This window comes from Anomaloglossus baeobatrachus, chromosome 9 (assembly GCF_048569485.1).
Source record: "Anomaloglossus baeobatrachus isolate aAnoBae1 chromosome 9, aAnoBae1.hap1, whole genome shotgun sequence".
In the NCBI taxonomy this organism is placed as follows: Eukaryota; Metazoa; Chordata; class Amphibia; order Anura; family Aromobatidae; genus Anomaloglossus; species Anomaloglossus baeobatrachus.
The window spans coordinates 108,557,904-108,576,592 of record NC_134361.1 but is presented as its reverse complement, the minus strand read 5'-3'; the positions used below and the strand labels follow the sequence as shown (position 1 = coordinate 108,576,592).

At 49.0% G+C, this 18,689-nt stretch overlaps 1 protein-coding gene across 4 annotated transcripts in view; it reads right to left on the bottom strand.

The window, feature by feature from the left end:
- The window catches only part of LOC142251276 (phosphatidylinositol-binding clathrin assembly protein-like), a 134,937-nt gene that overhangs the window by 3,825 nt on the left and 112,423 nt on the right, over window positions 1-18,689 (bottom strand). Inside the window, exons 15-18 of one of the 4 annotated variants that reach the window (XM_075323919.1) lie at window positions 11,150-11,281; window positions 11,020-11,050; window positions 8,893-9,013; window positions 7,051-7,077 (exon numbers count right to left, since the gene is read on the bottom strand). In XM_075323919.1, the coding sequence (XP_075180034.1) occupies window positions 7,051-7,077; window positions 8,893-9,013; window positions 11,020-11,050; window positions 11,150-11,281 (311 nt within the window). The remainder of the gene's footprint in view (window positions 1-7,050; window positions 7,078-8,892; window positions 9,014-11,019; window positions 11,051-11,149; window positions 11,282-18,689) is intronic. The other 3 variants (XM_075323920.1, XM_075323921.1, XM_075323922.1) reach the window with 3 other exon arrangements.

Below are 18,689 nucleotides of genomic sequence, written 5' to 3'. Positions count from 1 at the left end.
TTGTTTGTTTTTTTCAATAGTTCCAAGTGGAAAAACTGCCAAGCTTAAGTGATCTACCACAGAAATTCAATGTTTAAAGTTTCCCGGACTTACAAGGGTATTCTTAAGTTCTTAAAGTGCTTTAATTGGTTAGACAACATGAACATAGGAACAATCAAGTAATTTACAAACTTGCCTATCAGCTGCCATTCTCCTGCAATGAAGACATTTATCTTTTATAGTGTACAGCTGGTTTCCATGGAGCTCAGACTCTACACCCTGGCCAAGGCAGTAGCTTCCTTGCAGGAGAGAGATTAACTCTTAACATCCCAACGATCTCCTTCCAGACCATTGATTTCTATACAGCAAATATCTGCTCACCTAACTTATCATCTGAAGAGATGCAGTTATAAATCACCAGCCCCATAGCTTTTAAAACATGTCTGCAAATTACAGCTCTTAGCACACAGTGTTAACAGCGCATTTGAACAAGCACACCGCTCCTGACAGCGAGAGCAAATTTAGTGATAGCTGAATGGTTTACAACAGAACTTGTGCTGAGCTTTATAGTTCTACTAATACAACAGTTTTACTATTCAGCAAGCAGTCACTCAAGGAGGAGAAATGCCCTGCTAGAAACTAAGAAGGAAACTACATGGAGACTGCAGAGCCCTGAGCTGCTCAAGAGACAACTTGAGAATACCCCTTTAAAAGGGAGTCTGTTAGCTTAGAATGACTGTTCAAACCAAGTATATACACCATGGCAGGGCCAAACATTTAAGTGCACCAACCCAGCTGCTTGTTTACCATCTATCTCCACCCTTCTCTGGCTCTATAAAGCCAGGGTTGTCAATCAAAATAGGTGGGAGAGGGGTGATAATAGAGGGAAAACAGGTGGGTTGATGGGCTAAACGGTTTGGCTACGCCTTGATGCCACAGAGTGCTAGTATTTGAACAGTCATTTTGTGCTGACAGGAGTCCCTTTAAGTCATTGATATCAGTTAGTGAGGATCTGACACAGGCCGCCCCACAATGTGGCTGCCAGAGCTTAAAAGAAGGGAATTTTGTTTACTTACCGTAAATTCCTTTTCTTCTAGCTCCTATTGGGAGACCCAGACAATTGGGTGTATAGCTTCTGCCTCCGGAGGCCACACAAAGTATTACACTTTAAAAAGTGTAACCCCTCCCCTCTGCCTATACACCCTCCCGTGCATCACGGGCTCCTCAGTTTTGGTGCAAAAGCAGGAAGGAGGTAAACTTATAAATTGGTCTAAGGTAAATTCAATCCGAAGGATGTTCGGAGAACTGAACCATGAACCAAAAGAACAATTCAACATGAACAACATGTGTACACAAAAGAACAAACAGCCCGAAGGGAACAGGGGCGGGTGCTGGGTCTCCCAATAGGAGCTAGAAGAAAAGGAATTTACGGTAAGTAAACAAAATTCCCTTCTTCTTTGTCGCTCCATTGGGAGACCCAGACAATTGGGACGTCCAAAAGCAGTCCCTGGGTGGGTAAAAGAATACCCCGATAAAAGGAGCCGAAAACGGCCCCCTCTTACAGGTGGGCAACCGCCGCCTGAAGGACTCGCCTACCTAGGCTGGCATCTGCCGAAGCATAGGTATGCACCTGATAGTGTTTTGTGAAAGTGTGCAGACTAGACCAGGTAGCCGCCTGACACACCTGTTGAGCCGTAGCCCGATGCCGCAATGCCCAGGACGCACCCACGGCTCTGGTAGAATGGGCTTTCAGCCCTGAAGGACACGGAAGCCCCGAAGAACGGTAGGCTTCAAAAATCGGTTCCTTGATCCACCGAGCCAAGGTTGACCTGGAAGCCTGCGACCCCTTACGCTGGCCAGCGACAAGGACAAAGAGCGCATCAGAACGGCGCAGTGGCGCCGTGCGAGACACATGGAGCCGGAGTGCTCTCACTAGATCTAACAAGTGCAAATCCTTTTCACATTGGTGAACTGGATGAGGGCAAAATGAAGGTAAGGAGATATCCTGATTGAGATGAAAAGGGGATACCACCTTAGGAAGGAATTCCGGGACCGGACGCAGAACCACCTTATCCTGGTGAAAAACCAGGAAGGGGGCTTTGCATGACAGCGCTGCAAGCACCGACACTCTACGGAGCGATGTAACGGCCACTAGAAAAGCCACCTTCTGCGAAAGACGTGATAGAGAGACATCCCGCAGCGGCTCGAAAGGTGGTTTCTGAAGAGCCCTTAGAACCCTGTTAAGATCCCAGGGTTCCAGCGGCCGCTTGTAAGGTGGGACTATGTGGCAAACTCCCAGCAGGAACGTGCGGACCTGCGGAAGCCTGGCTAGACGCTTTTGAAAAAACACGGAAAGCGCCGATACTTGTCCCTTGAGAGAGCCGAGAGACAAACCCTTGTCCATTCCAGATTGAAGGAAGGAAAGAAAAGTGGGTAAGGCAAACGGCCAGGGGGTAAAACCTTTATCAGAGCACCAGGATAAGAAGATCCTCCAAGCCCTGTGATAGATCTTGGCGGACGTTGGTTTCCTGGCCTGTCTCATAGTGGCAATGACATCTTGAGATAACCCTGAGGACGCTAGGAGCCAGGACTCAATGGCCACACCGTCAGGTTGAGGGCCGCAGAATTCAGATGGAAAAATGGCCCTTGAGACAGCAAGTCTGGTTGGTCTGGGAGTGCCCACGGTTGACCCACCGCGAGGTGCCACAGATCCGGGTACCACGACCTCCTCGGCCAGTCTGGAGCGACGAGGATGGCGCGGCGGCAGTCGGACCTGATCTTGCGTAACACTCTGGGCAGCATTGCCAGAGGAGGAAATACATAAGGAAGTCGAAACTGCGACCAGTCCTGAACTAATGCATCTGCCGCCAGAGCTCTGTGATCCTGAGACCGTGCCATGAATGCCGGGACTTTGTTGTTGTGCCGAGACGCCATGAGATCGACGTCCGGCGTTCCCCAGCGGCAACAGATCTCTTGAAACACGTCCGGGTAAAGAGACCATTCCCCTGCGTCCATGCCCTGGCGACTGAGAAAGTCTGCTTCCCAGTTTTATACGCCCGGGATGTGAACTGCGGAGATGGTGGAGGCTGTGGTCTCCGCCCACAGCAGAATCCGCCGAACTTCTTGGAAGGCTTGACGGCTGCGCGTGCCGCCCTGGTGGTTGATGTACGCGACCGCCGTGGCGTTGTCCGACTGTATGCGGATCTGCCTGCCCTCCAGCCACCGATGGAACGCCTTCAGGGCTAGATACACTGCCCTTATCTCCAGAACATTGATCTGAAGCGAGGACTCTGTCGGAGTCCAGGTTCCCTGAGCTCTGTGGTGGAGAAAAACCGCTCCCCACCCTGACAGACTTGCGTCCGTCGTGACCACAGCCCAGGATGGGGGCAGGAAGGATTTTCCCTTCGACAGAGAAGTGGGAAGAAGCCACCACTGAAGAGAGGTTTTTGCTGCCAGAGAAAGAGAAACGTTCCTGTCTAGGGACGTCGACCTCCTGTCCCATTTGCGGAGAATGTCCCATTGGAGTGGACGCAGATGAAACTGCGCAAAGGGGACTGCACTTGAAAAAGTGCATTGGTTCGCTCGGGGGGCGGAGATGTTCTGAAGAAACGAGTCGGAGGACGAGAGCTGAACTCTATCCTGTAACCGTGAGACAGAATGTCTCTCACCCATCGGTCTTGGACATGTGGCCACCAGGCGTCGCCAAAGCGGGAGAGCCTGCCACCGACCGAGGATGCGGCTTGGGGAGGCCGAGAGTCATGAGGAGGCCGCCTTGGAGACGGTGCCTCCGGCGGTCTTTGGAGGACGTGACTTAGACCGCCATGCATAAGAGTTCCTCTGGCCCTTCTGTGGCCTGTTGGACGAGGAGGATTGGGATCTGGCTGAGGGCCGAAAGGACCGAAACCTCGCTTGAATTTTCCGTTGCTGAGGTCTGTTTGGTTTGGACTGGGGTAAGGACGAGTCCTTTCCCTTGGATTGCTTAATAATTTCATCCAATCGCTCGCCAAACAATCGGTCGCCAGAAAATGGTAAACCGGTTAAGAACTTCTTGGAAGCAGAGTCTGCCTTCCATTCGCGTAGCCACATGGCCCTGCGGACTGCCACCGAATTGGCGGATGCTACCGCTGTACGGCTAGCAGAGTCCAGGACGGCATTCATGGCGTAGGATGAAAATACCGACGCCTGAGAAGTCAAAGACGCTACTTGCGGAGCAGAGGTACGTGTGACCGCATTAATCTCAGACAGACAAGCTGAGATAGCTTGGAGTGCCCACACGGCTGCAAAGGCCGGGGCAAAAGACGCGCCTGTGGCTTCATAGATGGATTTCATTAGGAGCTCTATCTGCCTGTCAGTGGCATCCTTGAGCGATGAACCGTCAGCCACTGATACTACGGATCTAGCCGCCAGTCTAGAGACTGGAGCATCCACCTTGGGACATTGAGCCCAACCCTTAACTACGTCAGAGGGGAAGGGGTAACGTGTGTCATTAAGGCGCTTAGTAAAGCGCTTGTCCGGAACCGCTCTGGGCTTCTGGACAGCATCTCTGAAGTTAGAGTGATCGAAAAAAGCACTCCGTGTACGTTTGGGAAACCTAAACTGGTGTTTCTCCTGCTGTGAAGCCGACTCCTCTACAGGTGGAGTTGGGGGAGAAAGATCTAGCACCTGGTTGATTGACGCTATAAGGTCATTTACTATGGCGTCCCCTTCAGGTGTATCAAGATTGAGAGCAACGTCAGGGTCAGAGCCCTGGGCTGCGACCTCCGCTTCATCCTCCAGAGAGTCCTCAAGCTGAGACCCCGAACAGCGTGATGAAGTCGGGGAAGATTCCCAGCGAGCCCGCTTAGCCGGTCTGGGACTGCGGTCCGTGCCGGAGTCCTCCACGTGATACCTAGGGGCCACCCCGGGAGCACGCTGCGGCGCAGACCGAGAGGGGCCTGGGGACGATGACCCCGCAGTGCCCGGGGCCTGTGTAAGGGCCGGTCTGGACTGCAAGGCTTCTAGTATCTTAGCAGACCATTTGTCCATAGACTGAGCCATGGATTGTGAAAGTGACTCAGAGAGTTTCTCAGCTAAAACTGCAAACTCTGTCCCTGCCACCTGGACAGGGGAAGCCGGCGGTTCTACCTGAGCCGGGGGTCCCACCAGTGCCCGAGGCTCCAGCTGAGCGAGTGCCACAGGGCCCGAGCATTGCTCACAGTGAGGGTAGGTGGAACCTGCAGGTAGCATAGCCGCACAAGAGGTACAGGTTGCAAAATAACCCTGTGTCTTGGCACCCTTGCTCCTTGTGACTGACATGCTGTTGTCTCCTAGGAGAGTGATCACTGAGGGTATATAGCCAAAAGCAAAACAATGCGGCCGAACAGAGAAAATGTATACAAATATATTATATATATGCACCGGGTGACCGGTGTGGCTTACCGACCGCCCAAAGCGGTGTGTGTCCACCAGATTCCCTGCCTTGGGTCTCCCAGAGCTGCAGCCAGAAGTCCTCCACCGGCAGAATGTGTTTAAAACATGGCTGCCGGCGTTCTCAGGGGAGGAGGGAGCCGTGGGCGGCGACTAATAAAGTGCGCGAATCTGGTGCCCCACAGTGATTAGTGAGGGGGGAGGAGGACACCTAAAGTGTGCTCCAGCCCTCACTGTCGACGTCAGATCGACCGTCCCGCCCTTACCCCTGACTGGCAGGCCCGGGGGCGGGAGTTATGGCACTAGGCCACAAGAAGCCGGGGACTAAATTTAATACCGTGGCCGGCAAACAGGCGCGGTCGGCGCGGTAGTCCCGGTCGTCATAAAAAAACAGCAGCCGTTGCAGCGTCTGAGACCAAGCGCTCCATGCGCCGTCCCCAAGGGGACACAGAGTACCTTTAGATGCAGGGCCCTGTCCCTGATGATACCAAGTCTCCTGTCCGTCAGATTCCCACAGGGGCTGCGGAGGGAGCCCGGTCCCAGTGCCTGGATGACCGGTTAGGATCCCACTTCCCCAGAGCCTCTAAGGGATGGGGAAGGAAAACGGCATGTGGCTCCAGCCTTTGTACCCGCAATGGGTACCTCAACCTTAACAGCACTGCCGACTCAGTGGGGTGAGAAGGGAGCATGCCGGGGGCCCTGTGGGGGCCCTCTTTTCTTCCATCCGATACAATCAGCAGCTGCTGCTGACTAAAATGGGAGCCTCCTTCAACACAAAGCACAAAACTGAGGAGCCCGTGATGCACGGGAGGGTGTATAGGCAGAGGGGAGGGGTTACACTTTTTAAAGTGTAATACTTTGTGTGGCCTCCGGAGGCAGAAGCTATACACCCAATTGTCTGGGTCTCCCAATGGAGCGACAAAGAAAAAGCAGATATACACAATGTAAAGAGCCTGAAAAAGCACATCTGGGGAGACTGTAGTGGCCGATTTACCAAGCTGTGCTGTTCCAGCTCTTTTCACTAGTACATCCCGCTGCCACAAACAGCTGATTGGGGGTGGTGCCAAATATATCGATATATCAGTCCTGGACAATCGTGGGGCATGTCCTTCCTCTCTGTTTTCTTTGAGGCTTTTTCCATAGAAATAGGAAACAATTTTTATGGAAACTAAAGAACACTCAAGCACAAGAAAATAAGTAGTATGCCAAAATATTGTCACCTCATTACAAAATATGGGTAATATAAAAGCTTAAAATGATGTACAAAACATTTCCATCATGAGTTCACAGCTTGTTTTTTTAGGGCCATGCATCAGCAGCAGTTTACAGTTCTTGGGACAAAGCAGTCCATGCCCACTGCAGTGCCAGTTTTGCATGTGGCAGCAGGTGGAGGATTTGGTGTCAGTTGGGGAAAATGGGACCTATGCATACATTTGATGCTAAGATGTGCCAGAAGCTTTCATTTGCAGTTAGAGGCTTGTCCTGTTAGAGCCGGCATGCAGAACACAGCATTAAAACAATGTGGAACAGCTCAATATGCAGCTAAACTGGAAATTAAATATGTAGAAGCTTTTACAGTACACTTTAAAGTTGAGAATACAAAACCTGCAAGCAAATAAAGCATCTTAATTCTACCTATAAGAGGTCACAGAAAAGAGCACTTACATATCCAGTAGAGTAATGGACTCCATTCTGGGATAGCATGGTTAATAAAACCCAAAATGATTACAAAGTCAGAGTGTAATAGCGCTGCAAGCCACCACAATTAACAGATCCCCGCCTTAACTGAATAGTATATAGCAAAAGTCCCACAATCCACTGGCCTCAGTACTACAGAGATGCCAGATTAGCAGAAATTCTACCTCTACATAAAACGTGTGTGCAGTGGTCTGGGCTAGAGCAATGAATCGCTTTGGGTCAGATGTAATTGTTATCTATAGTTTAAGGCCAAAAGTACAGAGTGTATACTGTATTTTTCGCTTTATAAGACGCACCTGATTATAAGACGCACCCCCAAATTTGGTGAAGGAAAAGAGATATATTTTTTTTAATGTTAAATGGGGTCAATCTTATAATACCAGTGTCCCGCTAACAAATCATATAGGGTATATGTCCCTCATATCCCCCCATCCTAAAATTAGCCCCCTTAATCTGGATATGGCCCCCTTATATTGAATATAGCCCCCTTGTGATGGCACACGTTCCCCTGTGCTGCCTATGGTCCCCTATGGATTGCACACGTTCCCCTGTGTTAGATAACGCCCCCATGCTGCTGCCCATAGCCCCTGTAGATCGCACAAGTCCCCCTGTGTTAGATATCGCCCTCATAGTGCTGCCCATGGCCCCTATATAGATCGCACAAGTCCCCCTGTGTTAGATATCGCCCCCATGGTGCTGCCCATGGCCCCTATATAGATCGCACAAGTCCCCCTGTGTTAGATATTGCCCCCATAGTGCTGCCCATGGCCCCTATAGATCGCACAAGTCCCCCTGTGTTAGATATTGCCCCCATAGTGCTGCCCATGGCCCCTATAGATCGCACAAGTCCCCCTGTGTTAGATATCGCCTCCAGGCTGCTGCCCATAGTAAAATAAAACCCTCTTTCCTTACCTTCTCCAGCGCTGATCTCCCTCCTGTCTCCCTCCGTGCTTCTGTTCCTTACTTCCTGGTTCTCAGTGCGGTCATGTGATCAGCACAGCAGCCTGAGATCTCTGCCTGCCTGATCACAGTGGAAGCAGGGACACGGAGAGAAATGCTGGATGGGGTAAGTAAAGCTTTTTTATTTTAGAATGAGCAGCAGCCTGGGGGCCAAATCTAACACAGGGGGGCATGTGCCATCACAGGGGGGCACAGGCTCATAATATGGACCGCTGCCCCAGCCCCTCACTGCGTGCGATTTCAGCCCCATTGGAGATGGACAGCGGCTGTGCATATTATATGAGCGTGAGCAGGAGATCAAAGGAAGCAGCCCGCAGCGTTCCCCTGCACTCCAGAGCTGCTGCCCCCACCTTCCCTGGACGCTGCAGTGTACATATATATACCCCCCCTGTATATTCGGCTTATAAGACGCACCCCCTACTTTCCCCCAAAATTTGGGGGAACAAAAGTGCGTCTTATAAAGCGAAAAATACGGTATATTGTAAAATCCACAAGTCTCTGGGCCAAAAGAGACCAACAATTTACTTGTATCTGTCACTAGCCAACAGGCAGCCTTACTAAGAAAAAATGTTTTATGCCAACTTATCAGAAGTTCAGACCATCTGATGATGGAGTAATGCATTCCACTGTACAATGAAGTTCCCACTTATCTAGGAAATACTCTCACAGTAAGCTGTATTGTGCCGCAGTGTGGTGAATATAGTACTCCCTGTGGAATGGCAATAGAGTACTTGATATCCAAGTGACAGTGGTACCAAAGAGTGATATTTAATAATGTGCGTTCTCTGACCGCAGAAGGGGTGGCTGAAAGACTCGTGTTGTGAAATAGCCCATGACTGGATACCTTACCATTTGAGGTACAGGAGCTACAGGTGCAGGCGTCCATGTGGTTGAAGTGCTTGTTCTCGCTTGCCAGTTTGTACCACCCGTCAGTCTCTTCTCTGTGGGCTGATTCCACTGCATGTCAGATCTGCTGGGACAAAGACAAGTAATTCTTCAGCATCACATTAGGCACAAATTCAAGTATCTAATTCCAAGAACTAAAGGCTATAAGTGAAAACTGTGGAAAAGGAAAGCGCAATAGGGTCTTACCCCAATATATATAGGGTGAAGCAAAGAATAATCCTACTCACCAATTCGGGTTGTGACAGTCACAACCCCTATAGCAGCATGTAACACCAAGTCCCGGCAGCGGTCCCCATGAGGCAGATAACAGAGTAGTAGAGAATGGGTTTCACAGCCGCGCCAAAAGACTACTGGATTCTTCTCAGATTAATGTTTCTTTTATTTCATAACAGGTCAAGTCTACGCGTTTCAGGAGAACACAGCTCCCTTCTTCAGGACAAACCAGCAAAGAATCATCAAATCCCTTGATGATTCTTTGCTGGTTTGTCCTGAAGAAGGGAGCTGTGTTCTCCTGAAACGCGTAGACTTGACCTGTTATGAAATAAAAGAAACATTAATCTGAGAAGAATCCAGTAGTCTTTTGGCGCGGCTGTGAAACCCATTCTCTACTACTCTCTAAGAACTAAAGGCTGTAATAAACGACCCGAGGCACAAAAGTCTAAAACATTCAATAAATGATGAAATGCTAATCTGTTGAAATTACATCACTAGTTAGACCTAAACCACCTTACATTATACACCAATGTCACCTTACACCAGCAGGTCAATACAAGGTTTGTGGCCAAAATGTCACTCTTTAAAAACCTTATTGAGGAAGACCCACGATTCCTTGGATAGCCTTGCCTTGATACTATGGGCACAGGTCTCTCCACCCAATGTTTCTACCTACTGGGTCACTGAGTTCCAGAGAGCCTCACACACCATGCCAGATGTATGAGGCAAAGTGTCAGTTCTGCAAGTGCAGCATTGACAGATATAATCCATTGCAGTGTTCAAGTTCAAGCACTGCAGTGGATTATATCCACAGGAAAGAAACACTAAAAATTGACATGCTGCAGATATTTTCTGCACCAAAATCTACATGTGCACACTAAGTCAGGATTTTCATGGACTTTAATGGGATGCATTTTTTCTTGCGGTATTGATTAAAATCTACAAGAAAAAAACGCTGCAAAAAGGCAGGGTGGGCACATGGTCTAAATCAGACAGTGAGACAACATTCCTCTCTCAAACCCCCAGCAGCCGGTCCCTTTGCTCCCCAAATGTGTACAGAAAACTATAAAAGCAGAGAGGATGCTACACAATGGTAGACATGCCCAGGGCCCATTTTGAGATGTGTTGCTATCCTCAATCTAAAAGTTTATTTTTTCAAATGAAAATTTTCACCTTCTGATCTGTATTCTATGTTCTGTTGGGAAATAATGGTTATAAGAGTTTTACAAATCATAGCATTTCTGTTCTCCTTACATTTTACACCATGTCCCAAACTTTTTGGAATTGGGACTGTACATACACAAGTCTGGTCCATAAATCGATTTTCTAACAGGCGGACTAAGAGGGCAGACATTGAGGCTTATGCTTCCATAATAAGAACGCATCAGAACAGAAATAGGCATTCAGACCTACACATTTATATAATATATATATATATATATATATATATATATATATATATATATATATATATATATATATATATATTATATATTATATATACACACACACACATATATATATATACATACACATACATACATACATACATACATACACATACATACATACAATTACACACACACGCACTTTTTTTTTTTTTTTAAACCCTCCCTGCTTTTTGACACCTTTTAAACCCCCCCCAATGTCAGACGACCCCCATTATTTTGCTGAGTCAAGTAAGAGACACTTCTCAAGCAAATCCTTTTTGAAGACGGGTGAAATGATCCTTCACATCAATTAGGTCTACCACAAAATTGTATAAAAAGTCCTGTGTAGAATAGTTAAAAACACCAGTGTTCAGAGATCAATGCTGTGGACTGGGGGCCAAGATATTATAGAAATAATACCACCCACCTTTTTGACGGTGTTCCCCCAAAACCAAGATCTGAAAAGAAAGACAACATTCTGTGAGGAAAAGCATCTAGGGGAAAAAAAAAAAAAAAAGTGTACCATCCCCAACAGACTTGGCCACACGGACACTTACTTCCGACCAGGTTTGCAAGTGAGGAATCAAGGTCATTTGCCATCAATCTTCCACCCTGCGTTCCAGCAGCCACAGACCTTTGAATTTGCTGTGAGATGGTCGGTTGCAATACATCATCTGTGAAGTAGATCACTAAGGAGGCAAAATATAGAAATAAAATAGAAGGGCCATTATATTACATTGCATAATATTATTAGCTTTAAAATGTCCATTGGAAGGAAAAAAAAAAAAAAAAAACTTCCCCACTTATTTCACTCTACTAAGGCTAGTTTCACACTACGTCTTTTTAACATCCGCTGAAAACGTTTTTTTTAGCGGAAGTACGGATCCTGCTTTTACAGCAAATAACGTATGCAAACGCATATGTTATTTTGCAGGATCCTGCACTGGATGTTTAGGGGCGGGCATTGGAGTCATGTGATCGGGAGTGAGGGGAACTAGACTGGGAGGAGGCTTCTGACAGCTGCAGACGCTGGTAACCAAGGTAAACATCGGCCTTGGATACCCGATATTTATCTTGGTTACGAGTGTCTGCAGCTGCTAGGAGCAGGGCTGCCTGCACGCGTAACCAACGTAAACATCGGGTAACTAAGAGAAGTGGTTACGCGATATTTACCTTGGTTACGAGTGTCCGCAGCTCTCAGGTGGGAGAGAGGAAGGGGGAAAGACAGAGAGAGAGAGAGAGAGGGTGAGGGAGGGAGTAGAGAGATAGACAGATCACGCGAGACTGGTTCTGGGCATGCTCAGTACTTTCTGGGCATGCGCAGTACAAAAGCAGGATCCTGTCTATCAGCACGCCAGCGTTCACCTGCGTTTGCGTGCGTTATAGTCAGGATCCAGCAATTTGCAGTATTTGGACGGAGCTCAAAAACGCTACAAGTAGCGTTTTTGAAACATGTTAAAAAACTGCAAGTCACTGGATCCTCACTATAACGCAGGCAAACGCAGGTGAACGGATGTTAACGCGAGTCCATTGCAAATGCATTGAAATGAAAACGCATTTGCACTGGATCCGCTTGTCCGCTAAAATAACGTTAAGGACGGATGTTAAAAAGACGTAGTGTGAAACCAGCCTAATTAGCAAACTATCTGACCAATGTTATATACACTACAGTTCAAAAGTTTGGGGTCACCCAGACAATTTTGTCTTTTCCATGAAAAATCATCCTTTTTTTTTATCAAATGAGTTGCATAATGAATAGAGAATATAGTCCAGACAGTGACGAGGTTAGAAATAATGATTTTTACTTGAAATAATAATTTTCTCCTTCACACTTTGCTTTCGGCACAGAATGCTTCTTTACAGCAATTCCAGCTTTGCAGACCTTTTGCATTCTAGCTGTTAATTTGCTGAGTAATCTGGAGATATTTAACCCCATGCATCCAGAAGCCCCTACCACAAGTTGGATTGGCTGGATGGGCACTTTTTGCGTACCATACGGTCAAGCTGCTCCCACAACAGCTCTATAGGGTTGAGATCTGGTGACTGGGCTGGCCACTCCATTACAGATAGAATACCAGCTGCCTGCTTCTTCCCTAAATAGTTCATGCATAATTTGGGGGTGTGCTTTGGGTCATCGTTCTGTTATTCGATGAAATTGACTCCAATCAAGCGCTGTCCACAGGGTATGGCGTTGCAAAATGGAGTGATAGCCTTCCTTATTCAAAATCCCTTTTACCTTGTGCAAATCTCCCACTTTACCAGCACCAAAGCAACCCCAGACCATAATGTTACCTCCACCATGCTTGACAGATGGCGTCAGGCACTCTTCCAGCATCTTTTCAGTTGTTCTGCGTCTCACAAATGTTGTTCTGTGTGATCCAAACACCTCAAACTTTGATTCGTCTCTCCATAACACTTTTTTCCTATCTTCCTCTGTTCAATGTCGGTGTTCTTTTGCCCATATTAATCTTTTCTTTTTATTATCCAGTCTCAGATATGGCTTTTTCTTTGCCACTCTGCCCTGAAGGCCGGCATCCCGGAGTCGCCTCTTCACTGTAGACGTTGACACTGGAGTTTTGCGGGTACTATTTAATGAAGCTGCCAATTGAGGACCTGTGAGGCGTCGATTTCTCAAACTAGAGACTCTAATGTACTTGTCTTGTTGCGCAGTTGTATAGCGCGACCTCCCACTTCTCTTTCCACTCTGGTTAGAGCCTGTTTGTGCTCTCATCTGAAGGGAGTAGTACACACCGTTGTAGGAAATCTTCAGTTTCTTGGCAATTTTTCGCATGGAATATCCTTCATTTCTAAGAACCAGAATAGACTGTCGAGTTTCACATGAAATTTCTCTTTTTATGGCCAATTTGAGAGTTTAATGGAACCAACAAATGTAATGCTCAACTAGCTCAAAGGAAGGTCCGTTTTATAGCTTCTCTAATCAGCATAACTGTTTTCAGCTGTGCTAACCTACTTAAACAAGGGTTATCAATGGATTTCTAAACATCCATTAGCCTTCTAACACAGTTAGCAAACACAATGTACCATTAGAACATTGGAGTGGTGGTTGTTGGAAATGGGCCTCTATACACCTATGTAGATATTGCATTAAAAAGAAGGGAATTTTGTTTACTTACCGTAAATTCCTTTTCTTCTAGCTCCTATTGGGAGACCCAGACAATTGGGTGTATAGCTTCTGCCTCCGGAGGCCACACAAAGTATTACACTTTAAAAAGTGTAACCCCTCCCCTCTGCCTATACACCCTCCCGTGCATCACGGGCTCCTCAGTTTTGGTGCAAAAGCAGGAAGGAGGAAACTTATAAATTGGTCTAAGGTAAATTCAATCCGAAGGATGTTCGGAGAACTGAACCATGAACCAAAAGAACAATTCAACATGAACAACATGTGTACACAAAAGAACAACAGCCCGAAGGGAACAGGGGCGGGTGCTGGGTCTCCCAATAGGAGCTAGAAGAAAAGGAATTTACGGTAAGTAAACAAAATTCCCTTCTTTGTCGCTCCATTGGGAGACCCAGACAATTGGGACGTCCAAAAGCAGTCCCTGGGTGGGTAAAAGAATACCTCGATAAAAAGAGCCGAAAACGGCCCCTTCTTACAGGTGGGCAACCGCCGCCTGAAGGACTCGCCTACCTAGACTGGCATCTGCCGAAGCATAGGCATGCACCTGATAGTGTTTCGTGAAAGTGTGCAGACTCGACCAGGTAGCCGCCTGACACACCTGCTGAGCCGTAGCCTGGTCCCGCAATGCCCAGGATGCACCCACGGCTCTGGTAGAATGGGCTTTTAGCCCTGAAGGAATCGGAAGCCCAGAAGAACAGTAGGCTTCAAGAATCGGTTCCTTGATCCACCGAGCCAAGGTTGACTTGGAAGCCTGCAAACCCTTACGCTGGCCAGCGACAAGGACAAAGAGCGCATCAGAACGGCGCAGAGGCGCCGTGCGAGAAATGTAGAGCCGGAGTGCTCTCACCAGATCTAGCAAGTGCAAATCCTTTTCACATTGGTGAACTGGATGAGGGCAAAATGAAGGTAAGGAGATATCCTGATTGAGATGAAAAGGGGATACCACCTTAGGGAGAAATTCCGGGACCGGACGCAGAACCACCTTATCCTGGTGAAAAACCAGGAAGGGGGCTTTGCATGACAGCGCTGCCAGCTGCGACACTCTACGGAGCGATGTAACTGCCACTAGAAATGCCACCTTTGCGAAAGACGTGATAGAGAGACATCCCGCAGTGGCTCGAAAGGTGGTTTCTGAAGAGCCTTTAGCACTCTGTTAAGATCCCATGGTTCCAGCGGCCTCTTGTAAGGTGGGACTATGTGGCAAACTCCCTGCAGGAACGTGCGGACCTGCGGAAGCCTGGCTAGACGCTTTTGAAAAAAACACGGAAAGCGCCGATACTTGTCCCTTGAGAGAACCGAGCGACAAACCCTTGTCCATTCCTGATTGAAGGAAGGAAAGAAAAGTGGGCAAGGTAAACGGCCAGGGGGAAAAACCCTGATCAGAGCACCAGGATAAAAAGATCCTCCAAGTTCTGTAATAGATCTTGGCGGACGTTGGTTTCCTGGCCTGTCTCATAGTGGCAATGACATCTTGAGATAACCCTGAAGACGCTAGGAGCCAGGACTCAATGGCCACACAGTCAGGTTGAGGGCCGCAGAATTCAGATGGAAAAATGGCCCTTGAGACAGCAAGTCTGGGCGGTCTGGGAGTGCCCACGGTTGACCCACCGTGAGGTGCCACAGATCCGGGTACCACGACCTCCTCGGCCAGTCTGGAGGGACGAGGATGGCTCGGCGGCAGTCGGACCTGATTTTGCGTAACACTCTGGGCAGCAGTGCTAGAGGAGGAAATACATAAGGCAGTCGAAACTGCGACCAATCCTGAACTAATGCGTCCGCCGCCAGAGCTCTGTGATCTTGAGACCGTGCCATGAATGCCGGGACTTTGTTGTTGTGCCGAGACGCCATGAGGTCGACGTCCGGCGTTCCCCAGCGGCAACAGATCTCTTGAAACACGTCCGGGTGAAGAGACCATTCCCCTGCGTCCATACCCTGGCGACTGAGAAAGTCTGCTTCCCAGTTTTCTACGCCCGGGATGTGAACTGCGGAGATGGTGGAGGCTGTGGCCTCCGCCCACAGCAGAATCCGCCGAACTTCTTGGAAGGCTTGACGACTGCGTGTGCCGCCCTGGTGGTTGATGTACGCAACCGCCGTGGCGTTGTCCGACTATGCGGATCTGCCTGCCCTCCAGCCACCGATGGAATGCCTTTAGGGCTAGATACACTGCCCTTATCTCCAGAACATTGATCTGAAGGGAGGACTCTGTCGGAGTCCAGATTCCCTGAGCCCTGTGGTGGAGAAAAACCGCTCCCCACCCTGACAGACTCGCGTCCGTCGTGACCACAGCCCAGGATGGGGGCAGGAAGGATTTTCCCCTCGACAAAGAAGTGGGAAGAAGCCACCACTGAAGAGAGGTTTTGGCTGCCAGTGAAAGAGAGACGTTCCTGAATAGGGACGTCGACCTCCTGTCCCATTTGCGGAGAATGTCCCATTGAAGTGGACGCAGATGAAACTGCGCAAAGGGAACTGCCTCCATAGCTGCCACCATCTTCCCTAGGAAGTGCATGAGGCGCCGCAAGGGGTGTGACTGGGCCCGAAGAAGAGAGTGCACCCTCCATTGTTAGGTAGGGACACTGGTATTATTGACGGTCATCTGACTTTTTCCCTCCAACAACACCCCCCACCCCAGTCCCTCCTCTCACCGTCCCTTTGTAAATTGTATTTACTAATTGAGGGGTAATCTGACCCTGGTTTGTTATCTGTGTGTTTATGGGATTATTTTAATGATTATTAATAAAGAAGGGAATTTTGTTACTTACCGTAAATTCCTTTTCTTCTAGCTCCAATTGGGAGACCCAGACGATTGGGTGTATAGCTACTGCCTCCGGAGGCCACACAAAGTATTACACTAAAAAGTGTAAGGCCCCTCCCCTTCTGCATATACACCCCCCGTGGGATCACGGGCTCCTCAGTTTTAGTGCAAAAGCAAGAAGGAGGAAAGCCAATAACTGGTTAAACAAATTCAATCCGAAGGAACATCGGAGAACTGAAACCATTCAACATGAACAACATGTGTACCCGAAAAAACCAAAAATCCCGAAGGAAACAGGGCGGGTGCTGGGTCTCCCAATTGGAGCTAGAAGAAAAGGAATTTACGGTAAGTAACAAAATTCCCTTCTTCTTCGGCGCTCCATTGGGAGACCCAGACGATTGGGACGTCCAAAAGCAGTCCCTGGGTGGGTAAATTAATACCTCAAGTTAGGGCCGTAAAACAGCCCTTCCCTACATGGAGGCAATCGCCGCCTGCAGGACTCTTCTACCTAGGCTGGCATCCGCCTAAGCGTAGGTGTGCACCTGATAATGCTTGGTGAAAGTGTGCAGACTCGACCAGGTAGCTGCCTGGCACACCTGCTGAGCCGTAGCCTGCTGCCGTAATGCCCAGGACGCACCCACGGCTCTGGTAGAATGGGCCTTCAGCCCTGATGGAACCGGAAGCCCAGCAGAACGGTAGGCTTCAAGAATTGGTTCCTTGATCCATCGAGCCAGGGTGGATTTGGAAGCCTGCGACCCTTTACGCTGACCCGAGTCAAGTACAAAGAGTGCATCCGAGCGGCGCAGGGGCGCCGTGCGGGAAATGTAGATTCTGAGTGCTCTCACCAGATCCAACAAATGCAAATCCATTTCATATCGATGAACTGGATGAGGACAAAAGGAAGGTAAGGAGATATCCTGATTGAGATGAAAGGGGGATACCACCTTAGGGAGAAACTCCGGAATCGGGCGCAGCACTACCTTGTCTTGGTGAAACACCAGGAAGGGAGCTTTGGCTGACCGCGCTGCTAGTTCGGACACTCTCCGAAGAGATGTGACCGCTACCAGAAAGGCCACTTTCTGTGAAAGTCGAGAAAGTGAAACATCCCTCAGAGGCTCGAAGGACGGCTTCTGGAGAGCAATTAGTACCCTGTTCAGATCCCATGGGTCTAACGGCCTCTTGTACGGAGGGACAATGTGACAAATTCCCTGCAGGAACGTGCGTACCTGAGGAAGTCGTGCTAGGCGCTTCTGAAAGAATACAGACAGCGCTGGGACTTGTCCTTTAAGGGAGCCGAGCGACAAACCTTTTTCCAAACCAGATTGCAGGAAGGAAAGAAAAGTAGGCAATGCAAATGGCCAGGGAGACACTCCCTGAGCAGAGCACTAAGATAAGAATATCTTCCACGTCCTGTGGTAGATCTTGGCAGACGTCGGCTTCCTAGCCCGTCTCATGGTGGCAATGACGTCTTGAGATAATCCTGAAGACGCTAGGATCCAGGACTCAATGGCCACACAGTCAGGTTCAGGGCCGTAGAATTCAGACAGAAAAACGGCCCTTGGGACAGTAAGTCTGGCCGGTCTGGTAGTGCCCACGGTTGGCCGACCGTGAGATGCCACAGATCCGGGTACCACGACCTCCTCGGCTAGTCTGGGGCGACGAGGATGGCGCGGCGGCAATCGGAGCTGATCTTGCGTAGCACTCTGGGCAACAGTGCCAGAGGGGGAAACACATAGGGTAGCTGGAACTGCGACCCATCCCGAACTAAGGCGCCTGCCGCCAGAGCTCTTTGATCGTGAGACCGCGCCATGAAAATCGGGACCTTGTTGTTGTGCCGAGACGCCATTAGGTCGACGTCCGGCATCCCCCAGCGGCTACAGATTTCCTGAAACACGTCCGGGTGCAGAGACTATTCCCCTGCGTCCATACCCTGGCGACTGAGGAAGTCTGCTTCCCAGTTTTCTACGCCCGGGATGTGAACTGCGGATATGGTGGATGCTCTGTCTTCCACCCACATCAGAATCCGCCGGACTGCCTGGGAGGCTTGCCGACTGCGTGTTCCGCCTTGGTGGTTGATGTATGCCACCGCTGTGGAGTTGTCCGACTGAATTCGGATCTGTTTGCCTTCCAGCCACTGCTGGAAGGCTTGCAGGGCAAGATACACTGCCCAGATTTCCAGAACCTTGATCTGAAGGGTGGACTCTTG